The sequence below is a fragment of the Anoplolepis gracilipes genome, chromosome 8, assembly GCF_047496725.1.
Source record: "Anoplolepis gracilipes chromosome 8, ASM4749672v1, whole genome shotgun sequence".
In the NCBI taxonomy this organism is placed as follows: Eukaryota; Metazoa; Arthropoda; class Insecta; order Hymenoptera; family Formicidae; genus Anoplolepis; species Anoplolepis gracilipes.
In genome coordinates, this window is record NC_132977.1 from 5893779 (window position 1) to 5906187 (window position 12409).

Below are 12409 nucleotides of genomic sequence, written 5' to 3' on the forward strand. Positions count from 1 at the left end.
CGTTAATGTATCTTCTTATTTATTATTAATTATTTAATTCTTATTTATTATCTCGAATTATTGATTCGTCAAGTAAATTCAAGATTATTATTAACCATCACAAATTAATATTTATCAAACTATGTATTTATTAAAGCAATTGAATAAATATAAGTAAGAGTTAATCTTTAATTTGTGTTGTCTACATATCTGTGTGTCGGAATTTTCTTGATATTCTAGAGCCCCAAAACGTATTAATAGATGTAACACTGATGACAAGTACATTTTCTTGATTGCTGTCTTTTACACTGCCTTGGCCTTTGTTATATCATTTTAGAATTATTAATGAACAAAGATTTATTAAATATTCTTCTAGGATATTTTATCAGTCCTTTTCCACGTAGTAGATTATTATAATATAAATATAAATTGTCTTATTAATTAATCTATTAATTAATTTTATTTTATTTATTAATCATCTAAAAAAAATCACTGCCGATTAAAGATCCTTCAATTTCTCTATGATAAACATTTTCTAAAAATCAAATTATGAAAAATATATGCTATTTCTTCTTCCTTGAATAGTAATTATTATTGGTTTAAGTTACAAAAAATAAAATTATTAATAAATATAAAATTGTAAGCACATATCGAGTTTATATATATATATATATATATATATTCATATATATATATATATATATATATATATATATATATATTCATTATAAATCTAACGGAGATAAAAATATGAGAGTTAGTAATCTTTTTAATAATCATTTCCAAAACGTGAAACAATTGGTTCAATCGTAGTTTCGACAGGTTCCAATATTTCAACTTCTGGTTTTTGGCAAGCTAGAGCTCCACATCTGTTTTTGCAGCACTTCAGATTTCCTCTACAATCGTTGTCACTGTTGCAAGTCGACGAACATACCCATCTTCCTGTTGGTATCGATGGACAAGATCCTGGTTTTCCTATACAAAGAATTCAAATTTTTATTATTAATTATAATGATTATTATTACACAATTATTTACACACACACACACACACATATATATATATATATAATTTTTATTATATACTTTGTGAGTTTCGTATAGTTTACTTTAGTTTTTTTAAGTTTATAATAAAGTTAAGAATAAAAATAATAAGCCACAATCACGCTTATCAACATATTTTCCTCTTTTCTTCTCTTGAATATTTTTGTTTATTAATTATAATAGAAATATATAAAATATTGAATAAATATAAAACTATATATATTAGATTTATAATATTTTAGACACATTAATATTAAAGTAACACTAAAAATTGTAAATAAAAATATTTAAGAATACAGTTACGCTAAATTTAAATCTATGGTAATGCTAATTTATATTGAATTTTGTTGTATATAATCCTCATACAATTGTTTTAAAACATTACGCTTCGATATTATTGTTTCAGATCAACTAATAATAAGTCTACGGAGCTGAGGAAATTACCTGTTTGGCTAGGTTGCGTCATCGTGACAGGCATGGAGCAAATAGAACCACCACATTGAGTCGGACAACACTTGCCAATTCCAGCGCAATGTGCGTCAACGTAACAGGAACGTCCGCAGAATTGTACAGGTAAGGCAGGTGGACATGAACCTGCTTTTGCTATATATCTAGCTTGTGCTTTTGCGATAGAGATCATCGCCACAAAGATTAGAGACAGGACTAGCAACTTCATTCTTTTATTATTTCTGAATATTATGACACTTGTTTGTAATCTTGTTTATCGGGAAGAAGCTGTGAATATGATAAATATTTTTAATTAATATATCAATTTAAAGTAATAAAGAAATTCAATTTGACAATAGGAATATTGTATAAACTGACGATAGGAATATTTGTTATAAATATCAAGTAGCAAATGAATGTGATATTATGAACTACTTTGAACTGAAACTTGTGAGAATTATATATAAAGAAACATTAAATATTAAATTAATAACTGTATTACGCAACTCTGATAGTTAACTTATGTAATGATAAGAAAAAAATATATATTATATATTGCTATTTAAAAAAAAATACCCTTAAAAAATAAAATTTTTATTTGGTCTTAATGCAATAATAATTGCATTAAGTGGTTAATAAAACGGATGCATATCTTTTTTCCAAAATAAAATCATTATTTTAAATAAATTTTTTTCAGAAAATGACGTTTTTTTCTTGTAAGTTTTTATCAGCTATTGTCTTAGTTAAAAAATAGATTGTAGCACAATTCTTTTTATTACCTGAATCTTTAATAATTCTTTTTCTTAATTCAAGAAATTAAGCAGATTAAAAGAATGATTCACTGATATTAATAGACTCTAGTTTGGATGTTATATTTATATGCTAAATGTAACACTAATTGTAAGAGATTACTTGAGACTACTTGAGCTCTATCTTGACTTATTGATTCATCCTTTTACTTCTCTTGACCTCGACTTTATTTCTCACTATTTTATAATGCGTAACACACTATTTGTATGAGAATTACGTTGATGAAAAAATTACACTCATCACTCTATATTTAAAATATACTTGATTTGTCTATGTCATACTTTTTTACTGGGAGAATATGTAGCCGGAACTATGTGATCAAAGTCTTGTCGTTTTTACACCATTCAACAGAATGGTACCTCTGATATATATACCTACTATTTGTCAGCTTCATCTTTCCCCCTCCTATATCATCAGTCACTTTAGCACACAACTTTACAATACCATATATATGCGTGTATATACGCACACATCTGATGTAATTAATATATAATTTATAATTTTTATTTAGCGAAATATTTCTTATTTATTACATATATATAATATTATCTATTTTTTTAAACATGAAATATATCTTTAATATATGTATAACTAATTACATTAAATGTGCGATCCTGATATATATGACAAGGCATTTATGTAACTAATTTCGATTTGATAAGATTAAAATAAATATTCGAAATGCTAAAAAAATATTTTTTTTCTAACATTTCGAATATTTGTTATTTTGATTAAATCGAAATTAGTTACACAAATACCCTGTCATACATCAAGATAGCACATTTAATGTTAATTAGTTATACATATATTAGAGATATATTTTCTAAAAAAAATATAAAATAAAAATTTTTTTTTTTTCGCAATTTCGTGGTAAATGATTTTCTTAGTAACTGTTTTTATGTTATCTTGGAGATTAGTTTTTAATATTGTGCTTCTCAGATAGACTTTTGAATGAGATCACATGTTATAATCGAAAAATGTTGGCGGTAAACCGCAACCATAATTAGAATTTTAATTAGTTGAGCGGAAGGAAAGAGGTGGTTTTCGAACGGTTGTTAGTCGAGACAGTTTCCTTTCATTTTGACGAAAGTATTTTGTTTGCGGAAAAGATAATTATCTTTTCAAGTTATTATTTAAATACGTATACGTATATATTTTTTTCTAAAAAAAATTAAGAAATTAGCTTTCCTCACAAAATATTGAGATGTAAATAATATTTGAGCAATGACCGTAAAAAGATTTTAGCAATTTACGCTGAAAATAAATAACAAAATTGATGTCGAATTTATATAATAATAGTAAGAGAAAAAGCAGAATTTTTTCGTATTTATATTTGTCTATATTATTTATCAAAGAAGTAATATGATTTTTATTCAAGGCATAAATTTTTAATTGCGACATTATTTATTGTAAATCAAAAGCATTGTACATTAGTCTAAAATTATTATTCGATATTATATAACAGACTTGCTTATATTACACATAAAAAGAAATTTGCATTAATGAGTGACATCATTTTAGTCTTATATTTATTATTGTCGCATTTATTAAATCGTTTAAAGATATACGGAAAAATAGAAGCTAAACTTTGGATGTTTCTCTTTTTATATTTTTTAATAATACATACATAAATATAAAATAAAATTGTCGGCGGGCGTAATAAAAAATAGTATAAAATATTTACGAAATTATGCACTAGTCTTACAATTAATGATAAATGCATCCTTGGTACTCAAGCCTCTTCATACCTGAGAAAAATTCGACACGAATATAAAGATATATGAATAATTGATTTAATTAGGGCTAATTAATTTAATATGAATATATCGTGTTCCTAATGTTATATAAAAATTGTACAATATTTTTGAAAATGAGATTCGATGTCTGTATATAATCAAAGTGGAAGGGGGGGGGGGGGTGAGAGGAAGTGCAAAGATACATCTGCAATCCCCAAATATCTATGATTTAACATTCTATTATTGATAACTTATAAACTCATTTGCTTCGGAAATAAAAGTTTTCTACGTCTCGATTACTTAAAGATGTAAATCATCTTTATTATACTAGTTATATTTTTTTCACGCGGAATAAAGTCTGTACAGTTTTTGTACAGTTTGTTCAGTTTAAGCCACGTATTGGATTCAAAAGTTAATGAAAATATAATTGATTTTATAATGTTTTAATTTACAGTTAGACTATTAATTAAATTAACGCCTTTATTTTACGAATAATATGGTACGAGTAAGAGAATTGGCATACATCTGTGAATATTTTTACAAATTTTCACTGTGCGTCTATAAAAATAGTTATGAGCAATGATAGTAGCGATAACTACTGTCTTGCACTTAACAATTATTTTTCTACGTAGATATATAACGTCATACATAATTACCGAGCACATCACGATACACGATACAAATGGCTAATATTTAATCATTACTATTACGACAATTCAGTCAATGATTTAATGTGTAAAGAAAAAAGATATTAATATATAATTTATATAAGAACGTATTATTGAGAATTTGCATAATTCGAATTTTCAATTTCTGCTTTCTACTTTTTAGTAGTACCTGCAACAGATAATAAAAAATAATTAAAAATTAAAAATAGTTTTTTTAAAATAGTTTACATTTATATGAAATATTATATATATATATATATATATAATATTTCATATAAATTATATGAATATAAATAGTGATATAATTATATTTTTTATCGTTTATTTATCCTCTTCTAATTATAATTATATACATATATTTATATTTTAATTTTGTTTTAATTTCTATTTTTTAAAATTGCGAAATTGTATATTATTTGTTGTAGTATTGAGAAAGCTTATACAACTCATATATAAGTGATTGAGTGATTCAACTAAGGATTGTTTTTCCAACATGTATTTGTTATGAATTATAAGAATAAGTTGTGTAAATGAAACAAGAATGTTTGTATGAATCATTAATATCTTTCTTAATCGCGATTTCTACGAAATTTTTGTAATTTTATTCTTGACCTTTAATTCCTGAGAATTGCATTAAAATGTTGCAATAGGTCAATGATTCATTTTGCATATGGATTAAATTCATACGTTGTTTGAAACTTAATGCATATTTAAATTTATGTAAATTCGATTTAGAAAAGAGAATTTTAAATAATTTTAATTATATTATGATAGTAATTGATTATTATATTTGTTAATTTTAATATAACTTGTGTTTTATTCTTTATCCGTATTACAAAAAAAAATTAAACACAAGTAAAAATAAAATTATTAATATATAGTTCTACAATAACTGGATGCATATTTTTTTATTGATTTAACTGAAATATTATATAACTCGATAATTATTTATCTTTGCAATATTTACAATAGCATAGTTAATATTATCTGCATGAAATTAAGTAATGAAATTATATAATAAATCATTATAAATTATATAATGAATTATATATGATATAAATTATATAATAAAATATTAATTATATAATATATACAAATTGTACCTCTCGGCGGCACCGGTGGCGCAGGCAATTTCTTTGGTATAGCGCCGAGGACCTTGACATCTTCATGACCCGTATTAACAGCAAGGTTCATGTATTCCGGCACTCTAGTCTCGGTGGCTTCATTTGTATTTTTCGAAATGTTCGTCGAATTCGCCGGTATGTGTCCTTCATCGTATTTTATTTCGGTCTCTTGACCTCGAATAGTAAGCGCAGAATCGACCTCATCGACGACAGACGGTTTGATCTTTGTCATGTCGGAACATGCCTCGGTGATATCATCATCGCGATGCTCTTTGATTGCAGTTTCGCAATTTACGCGAACAGAATCGAGGGATACGGTTTCGTTACTCGTGCAATCTGGAATGCACATTCCCGGTGGTGCAACTGGTGGCGTAAAATTCGACGTCGACGGGTCGACATTCGTATAACTGTTGTTACCGGCGTATTTCGTCGCTGCAATTTCTTCTTGATTTTTATCCGACGAGATATTCTGAATAAAGTCGAGATACTTTAGATGTTCGCATGGCGAATTCGGTGTTTCAGGTTCCCTCGGAGAACCATCCGCTTTAAACGCTGCGAAAGTTCAATTGCAAATTTACTCTCATACATTTCTGAAATCTTAGATATTATGAACATTTAAAAAGTCTAATAAATGTCTAATAAATTCTCTCCTCCCCTTCCCCAATTTTTTAGACGTTTTTTAAACATCTGCTATGCCGTTTGACATAATTCGAGACGCAATAAACAGAGAGATAAGTATACAGAGAGATTCAATTAATTCCAAATTACCATGAACAGGTAAACCCGACGGTGGAAACGCGATGTAATATTCGTTGTCGTTGGCCCTGGACGGTGACTGTGCTTGTCGGAGATTAAGATCACGCGCGATAGAAGCGGTCGGTGATGGGGAATACCCAGATGCTGGTGAATATCTGCCTGTGAACGGTTTAGGTGCAGGTGGTATTTCGTAGGAAGTTATGCCAGTCTTCTCGTCTCTGACATTTTGGAGCTGAAAGTAATTTTAACATAAATCTACCTTGATAAATTTTGCGCTATTTCATATCTTTTTTCCTAGCATATATATTTCTTTGATGTATATTTTCTATTCTTTTCTCTTTGGCCTGATCTTGTAAGCAATATAAAAAAAATTTTAATAAGTATGTTAAATATTATTTTTAATAATTAACGTAACATGTGTAAGGAAAATGTCAATTGTTATTTTTTTGCTCTATTCTATCAATGATGTAGTTATTTAAAAATTGATCGGTTATTATTTTTGATTTATTGATGATGACACGTACTCTTCTATCGTCGGAATCTGAATGGGTTCCACTGTCACCAAAGCTGGTGCCACTGCAGCCACTGACAGTGCTCATCCTGCCAGATGAAGACGAACCTAAAAAATATGATGAAATTGTAAATAAATGCGTGAATAAAATATCTATTTATATATAGCGATCCACAAATTATAATAGCTTTAAAATACGTAAAAGATGTTCAACTTTCTAAATTTTTTTAGATATACCTCTTTTTCTGATATTTCTTGGATCTTTTTCGAATTTTTATGCGTTTTTTAAAAAGACAATCTGAATTATAATGTTATTATACTTACTGGAAACACTACGGAGACTTAAGCTGCTAACAGGTCTGCGATCAGTTAATCCACCGTTAATACTTTCAGATTTGCTCGAAGACGAGTCGGTGACAGTATTAACAGATTCCTTTGTATCTGTAACAAAATTCATTAGAAAAATTTTAATTATTCCATTTCGGCAATCATATCAAAGTAACTGAAAAGAAATTCTAAAAAAGAAGTGTGAAATGTGATTACATTTACCTTTCTTTCCTTTGAAGAAGAATTTTCGTATCTTGTCGAAGGGCGTCGCGGTCTTCATCTCTTCTTTCAATCTTTTTTGTATCCTGTCGTATTCCTCTCTCATTGCCGTAAGCTGTCGTTGTTTATCTTTGAAACTTTGTTGCACATCGTTTCGCTTCTGCCAATTTTCAACGAGTCTCTCCACTTCGGATATCGTAAAGACGTTATTTTTGAAATCGTTTATTATCTCCAAGAGCTCGTCTTGAGGACCCGACGGTTCTCTAGACTTGGTGCTGCTGTTAGACGACGTTCTGTTATAGGAAAAATTCTGACATATCTTTTGATTTTCGTCCCGTAGTCCCAACGAATTTTGATGGCATTCTTGACGAGTGTTTTGTGTAGGTGTATCCGTTCGGGATTGCATGCTCGTGCTAAGTATCTTTGAACCTTTAAATATACATTTTTTTTCGTCGGAAATTTTTGTTATCGACATTTGTGATGTATTCTTTCAAAGAAAAGGTCAAATAAAAATAATTAAAATACAAATATTATCATAATCTTATATAGTATATATTATTGATTTTTTTATAATCTATTAATAATTTTTATAATCTAAAAACTTGAATTACAACTTATATAAATAAAAAATATATCCATATTTAAAGATGCTGACCAGTTGTGCATTATGATAAAAAAAATTTATAATATATAATGTTAATTATTTATGAAAAATTTATAAAATCAGATTTTTACCCGAATTCATTTTCATATAACCCTGAAAAGATAGATCCAATCCGTTTGATGTGACAGTAGTTGTTGGTGTGGATGGTAACATTACTGGCGTAGGTGTGGGTACGATCGAATAATTTGCTGCTAAGGTGTTGTTCGTGGAGGTACTAGCGTTCGTTGTCGTTTGTAAAGTTGAGATTAGGGTCGTTACTGGTCTCGCGATCGGTGGTATCAAGTACGCCTCACTCAAAGGTCTCGGATGGCAGTAATCTTCCTTTTCGTCACCAGTTTCATTAGCAACCGCTAACGGAACATCCGTGGTTGAATTTGTTCCTAAACATTTATTTAGATTGATTTAGTTTTATTTGAATGTGTTTCTGTTTTATTTTTTATATAGAGTTATGATTTTGCCATTATTTATCATATAAAATTACATATTGCTGTGTGATTAATTATGAACAGTCTTGTATTCTACAAAAAGTCTCGATATTTTAATTAGTTTAAGAAAAAAGATAATTTTTAAAATGAATAATAAGAGAACTATCTTATTTTCGTAATATTATTATTTATATATTGCGATATATTGCTCAAAATACCTGTTGATCGGCTGCTCGTCTGGCTTATAACTTTGAGATAGCTATACATGTTGGTGAACTCGTTCATTTGCTGCAATTTGGTCGACCAAGATCCAAAATCACGCCCGAAACATGCAATACAGAATTAATAACATCGGTTAATTTATCGATTAATCGAGACTATAATTCGAAAAATATTAAATGAATGACATGCGAGTTCGCGTGATTTTTCTTCTCGAAATATTCTTGCTCCGAGATAAGTAAGGAAAATTCTAAAAGTAAAATCCTTTTCATAGCAAAAATAAAATAATTTTATTCTTATTTAATTAACACACATTAAAGTTTATTTTTATTTATTTTTTCATATAATCTCTAAACGAACATTTCTTTCAAAATCTTGTCTCGTTGAGATAAATATTTCAATTATTTAGAGATTCTCATTAAACAAAAATAAAATTTCTTTTTTTTTTTTTTTTTGTTTTTTGAAGTGTATCTTATACTTTTAAAACTTTTCTCACAAGGCAAGCACGCGTCAAGAGTCTTGAGAGAAGCGAAGAATAAAATTTCGCGAAAGTACCAATTGCGTTCGACTATTTGCGACGTCGGTCTAAAGGCGAGGTTTTTGTACCATGTAGCCCCGCAGTTGATGAGCCAGTCTTGCATGTCCAGCTTGCTCGGCGAGATCGGTCGGTGTTAATTCAGAAACGTTCTTCAAGTCGCACGCCAGATCGCCACCCGGACATTCTAATAATTGCCATGCCAGTTTTTCTAGACCAAATCGCGCGGCAAAATGCAACAACGTCGGATTTTCCTCTGGGCCTGAAAGAAATAAAAAAATCGAGTTGTGTCAATAAAATTGACTCCAATACGTAGCTTCTTTTAATTATTAAATTAGATGTTACTTACTCGTATAATTTTTGTGAGAAGGTACCATACCATTCGGAGTAGATAAGAGATTAAAGTTGGGAGGGATGTTTTTCTGAAATGCATGGACCATCCAATTGTCCAACTGTTCCCGATCGGTAGAACTAAACCCAAAAGTCTGCAACAAATGGAAGGAACGCGATAATTTATTTATTATTGTCTAATTTTCAAACAAAAATTTTATAATATCGATTACTCATAATAATAGTATACATAATGTCAAACTTATTTTATAACATATAAATAGCTATACTGAGATTGGATTTGTCTCTTTATTACAATAGTTTAGTATTAAATTAATCCTAAAATAATAGAAATAATTGAGTCTGTGACTCAAATTACCTGGCACATAAATTCAAGAGGATTATCGTGCGCCCTGAGAATCTGATCTAGTTCTCTGAGTCTGCTTTCACACTTGACTTGTTTAACGCCGAGCGAACATCCATTTTTAGATATTCTCACACCAACTAACATTGACACTTCGAGACATCTTTCTGGTATTGAAAAGTGTAGCGCGTAAGGATTTCTTCGTTTTACATTGCTTATCTCGATAGCGTCGCCACAACGATCAACGATTACTGAGACGTTATCTTTGGCAGTCAATGGATCATTTAACAAAACGATTATCTTGTTCTGCCCCTGCAAACGCATACATTTTTCAATTTTCTTAAGCACTTGCAAAATGTATATTTTTGAAAAAAACTTAATTTTTATTAACAATTACTTACTAGTTTGACCTTTTTTGGATGCACAGAAAATGCAGTTTTATCGTTTCTTAGAGATGATGGTGGCATAGTGCCCAGAATGGCGACCGCCGCGCCCAATAATTCACTTACAAAAGTCTCATCCTGATCTTTGACGAAGAACTTCCTCCACTGATCGTAAGAAATCAGGCTGGATCTATGAGTGTCGTTGATGTGGTTGTCTTGTACGCCCAACATCATTACCAGTACTTTCTCGGCGACCAGATGACTGGTCAGATGCACGGCATTTTCTGGAGTAATTCGGATGCGTTCCAGCAATATCGGACATACAATGACGATTTGAAGACGAGATGATCGGATTTTCTCCTCCATTTTTGGAGCTATCGGTTCCTCGATCGCCATATGACGTACTCTGAAATGTCACATATCATCGGTTTAGATTCTTCTGATTTCAAAATTTTATCCAAATCAAATCTCAAAAATATTGCCTTAATAAAGCTTTCTATTTTATACTTACTTGAACGGGGGTCTTCCTTGTTGACGACTGATTTGCTCGAAACATGCAGTTAAATAATTAACCCACAAATTGGAAGCCTCGCTGTCCTTGCTAGAGACAAAGAGGACATCATCTTCTGCGTGTCCGTCCCTTGATAAGACTGTTGCTGAATGCGACCCTGAAACAAGCAATTGAAATATTAAATTAATTGACCCAAGTATAAGATTACTTTTTATATAGGGATATTAAATAAAACTTTTATATTTTTAAATGAAAATATGAATGACAAAACTTTTTTTTTCTTTCTGAGTTGAAATGGTTAAAGATTGTACATAAGTTTATTGATAAATAATTGCTGAAATAATATTAATTAGATTTTAATTGTAAAATATATTTTGTTGATTTTATTTAATATATATGTGGAGCGGATACATTAATAATTTGTTTGAGATTTTTTTTCCCTGTATATTAGTTTATTTTTTATGACTCTCTTTTAATTTACGAAATGTCTCATTAGAAAATATGTATGTCACACATATACATATATACATATATTTATTATTATATATAAACAATCTTGCATGATTTAGGTTTGTCATGACGCACAAGGGATGCATTTAATTTCGGCTGACGCATATCACGGAACACGCGACGCGACTATAATATGTTTAATGAAATAATGTCGCAGATAACGCGGCTATTTCGTGCTACACGCGAAAACGATGACCATAGGATGATGAAACAGTTTCGTAAAATTCCAACGTATAATGCATAAGCACACAGCCGTCAATGATACGAATCTATTGAACGAACTTAATATGCGAAGTATAAGTGCAAATACACATTCCAACTGAATGTTGCAAATTGCACCAGTAAATTTATTCTAATTTTTATTTTTATATTTGACATTAATATTTACACAAGAAAAATACTTTAAACATTTTCGCTAAATCGATTAAAAATTGATTAAGTACACAAAAATTATTGAAAGAACATTTTTTTTTACATTTTACATATCTCTATAGAATTTTTTTATTAAACAAATTTAGCTCTGAAAAAGTTATTTTGAATAAAGTATTTTACAAAAGGCCAATGAAAAAATTCTAGTTTTTATTCGGTTAGCAAAGTGTGTGTCACGATAATTTTTTTATTTCTGTACGTGAAGCGCGTAACTTCTGTTTTTGATCTCTAGTTTATAGTAAAACAGAATATAGAAATTGTGTTATTTTTTTCTTTAAAAATTGCAAATTCTTTTTCTGTCTCATTATTTTAATTGCGCTCAAAATATTTTAAATCTCTATTCCAAAAATTTATATTTTAAATATTAAATATTACTGTAAATATTTTGTTATGTATTATATTTTTAAAATATACAAATT

At 29.0% G+C, this 12409-nt stretch overlaps 3 protein-coding genes across 9 annotated transcripts in view; 1 reads left to right on the forward strand and 2 right to left on the reverse strand.

Annotated features, from left to right (window-relative positions):
• Positions 1-647: 647 nt before the first annotated feature.
• LOC140668897 (antileukoproteinase) lies at positions 648-2661 on the reverse strand. 3 transcript variants are annotated; one of them, XM_072898222.1, is made up of 3 exons: positions 2382-2619; positions 1467-1757; positions 648-954 (listed from the first exon to the last, which is right to left on the reverse strand). In XM_072898222.1, exons 2-3 carry the CDS (start codon positions 1696-1698, stop codon positions 749-751), a joined length of 438 nt encoding a protein of 145 aa, XP_072754323.1. In that variant the 5' UTR covers positions 1699-1757; positions 2382-2619; the 3' UTR covers positions 648-748. The 3 variants fall into 3 exon arrangements, with proteins under 3 accessions (XP_072754323.1, XP_072754324.1, XP_072754322.1); XM_072898223.1 differs by having other exon boundaries at positions 2249-2387; XM_072898221.1 differs by having other exon boundaries at positions 649-954; positions 2561-2661.
• Jdp (DnaJ domain-containing protein) overlaps positions 1468-12409 on the forward strand; it is a 39907-nt gene continuing 28965 nt past the window's right edge. Inside the window, exon 1 of the mRNA XM_072898219.1 lies at positions 1468-1595. The gene's annotated coding sequence lies outside the window, so the exon portion shown is untranslated. The remainder of the gene's footprint in view (positions 1596-12409) is intronic.
• Positions 3863-12409, reverse strand: part of Stumps (DBB domain-containing protein stumps) — a 42647-nt gene continuing 34100 nt past the window's right edge. For all 5 annotated transcript variants that reach the window (XM_072898211.1, XM_072898208.1, XM_072898212.1 and 2 more), the window contains exons 6-18: positions 11052-11208; positions 10559-10946; positions 10173-10469; positions 9813-9948; positions 9535-9725; positions 8928-8997; positions 8356-8664; positions 7624-8049; positions 7399-7515; positions 7088-7182; positions 6576-6795; positions 5787-6359; positions 3863-4852 (exon numbers count right to left, since the gene is read on the reverse strand). In XM_072898211.1, the coding sequence (XP_072754312.1) occupies positions 4836-4852; positions 5787-6359; positions 6576-6795; positions 7088-7182; positions 7399-7515; positions 7624-8049; positions 8356-8664; positions 8928-8997; positions 9535-9725; positions 9813-9948; positions 10173-10469; positions 10559-10946; positions 11052-11208 (2996 nt within the window). In that variant the 3' untranslated portion in view covers positions 3863-4835. The remainder of the gene's footprint in view (positions 4853-5786; positions 6360-6575; positions 6796-7087; positions 7183-7398; positions 7516-7623; positions 8050-8355; positions 8665-8927; positions 8998-9534; positions 9726-9812; positions 9949-10172; positions 10470-10558; positions 10947-11051; positions 11209-12409) is intronic.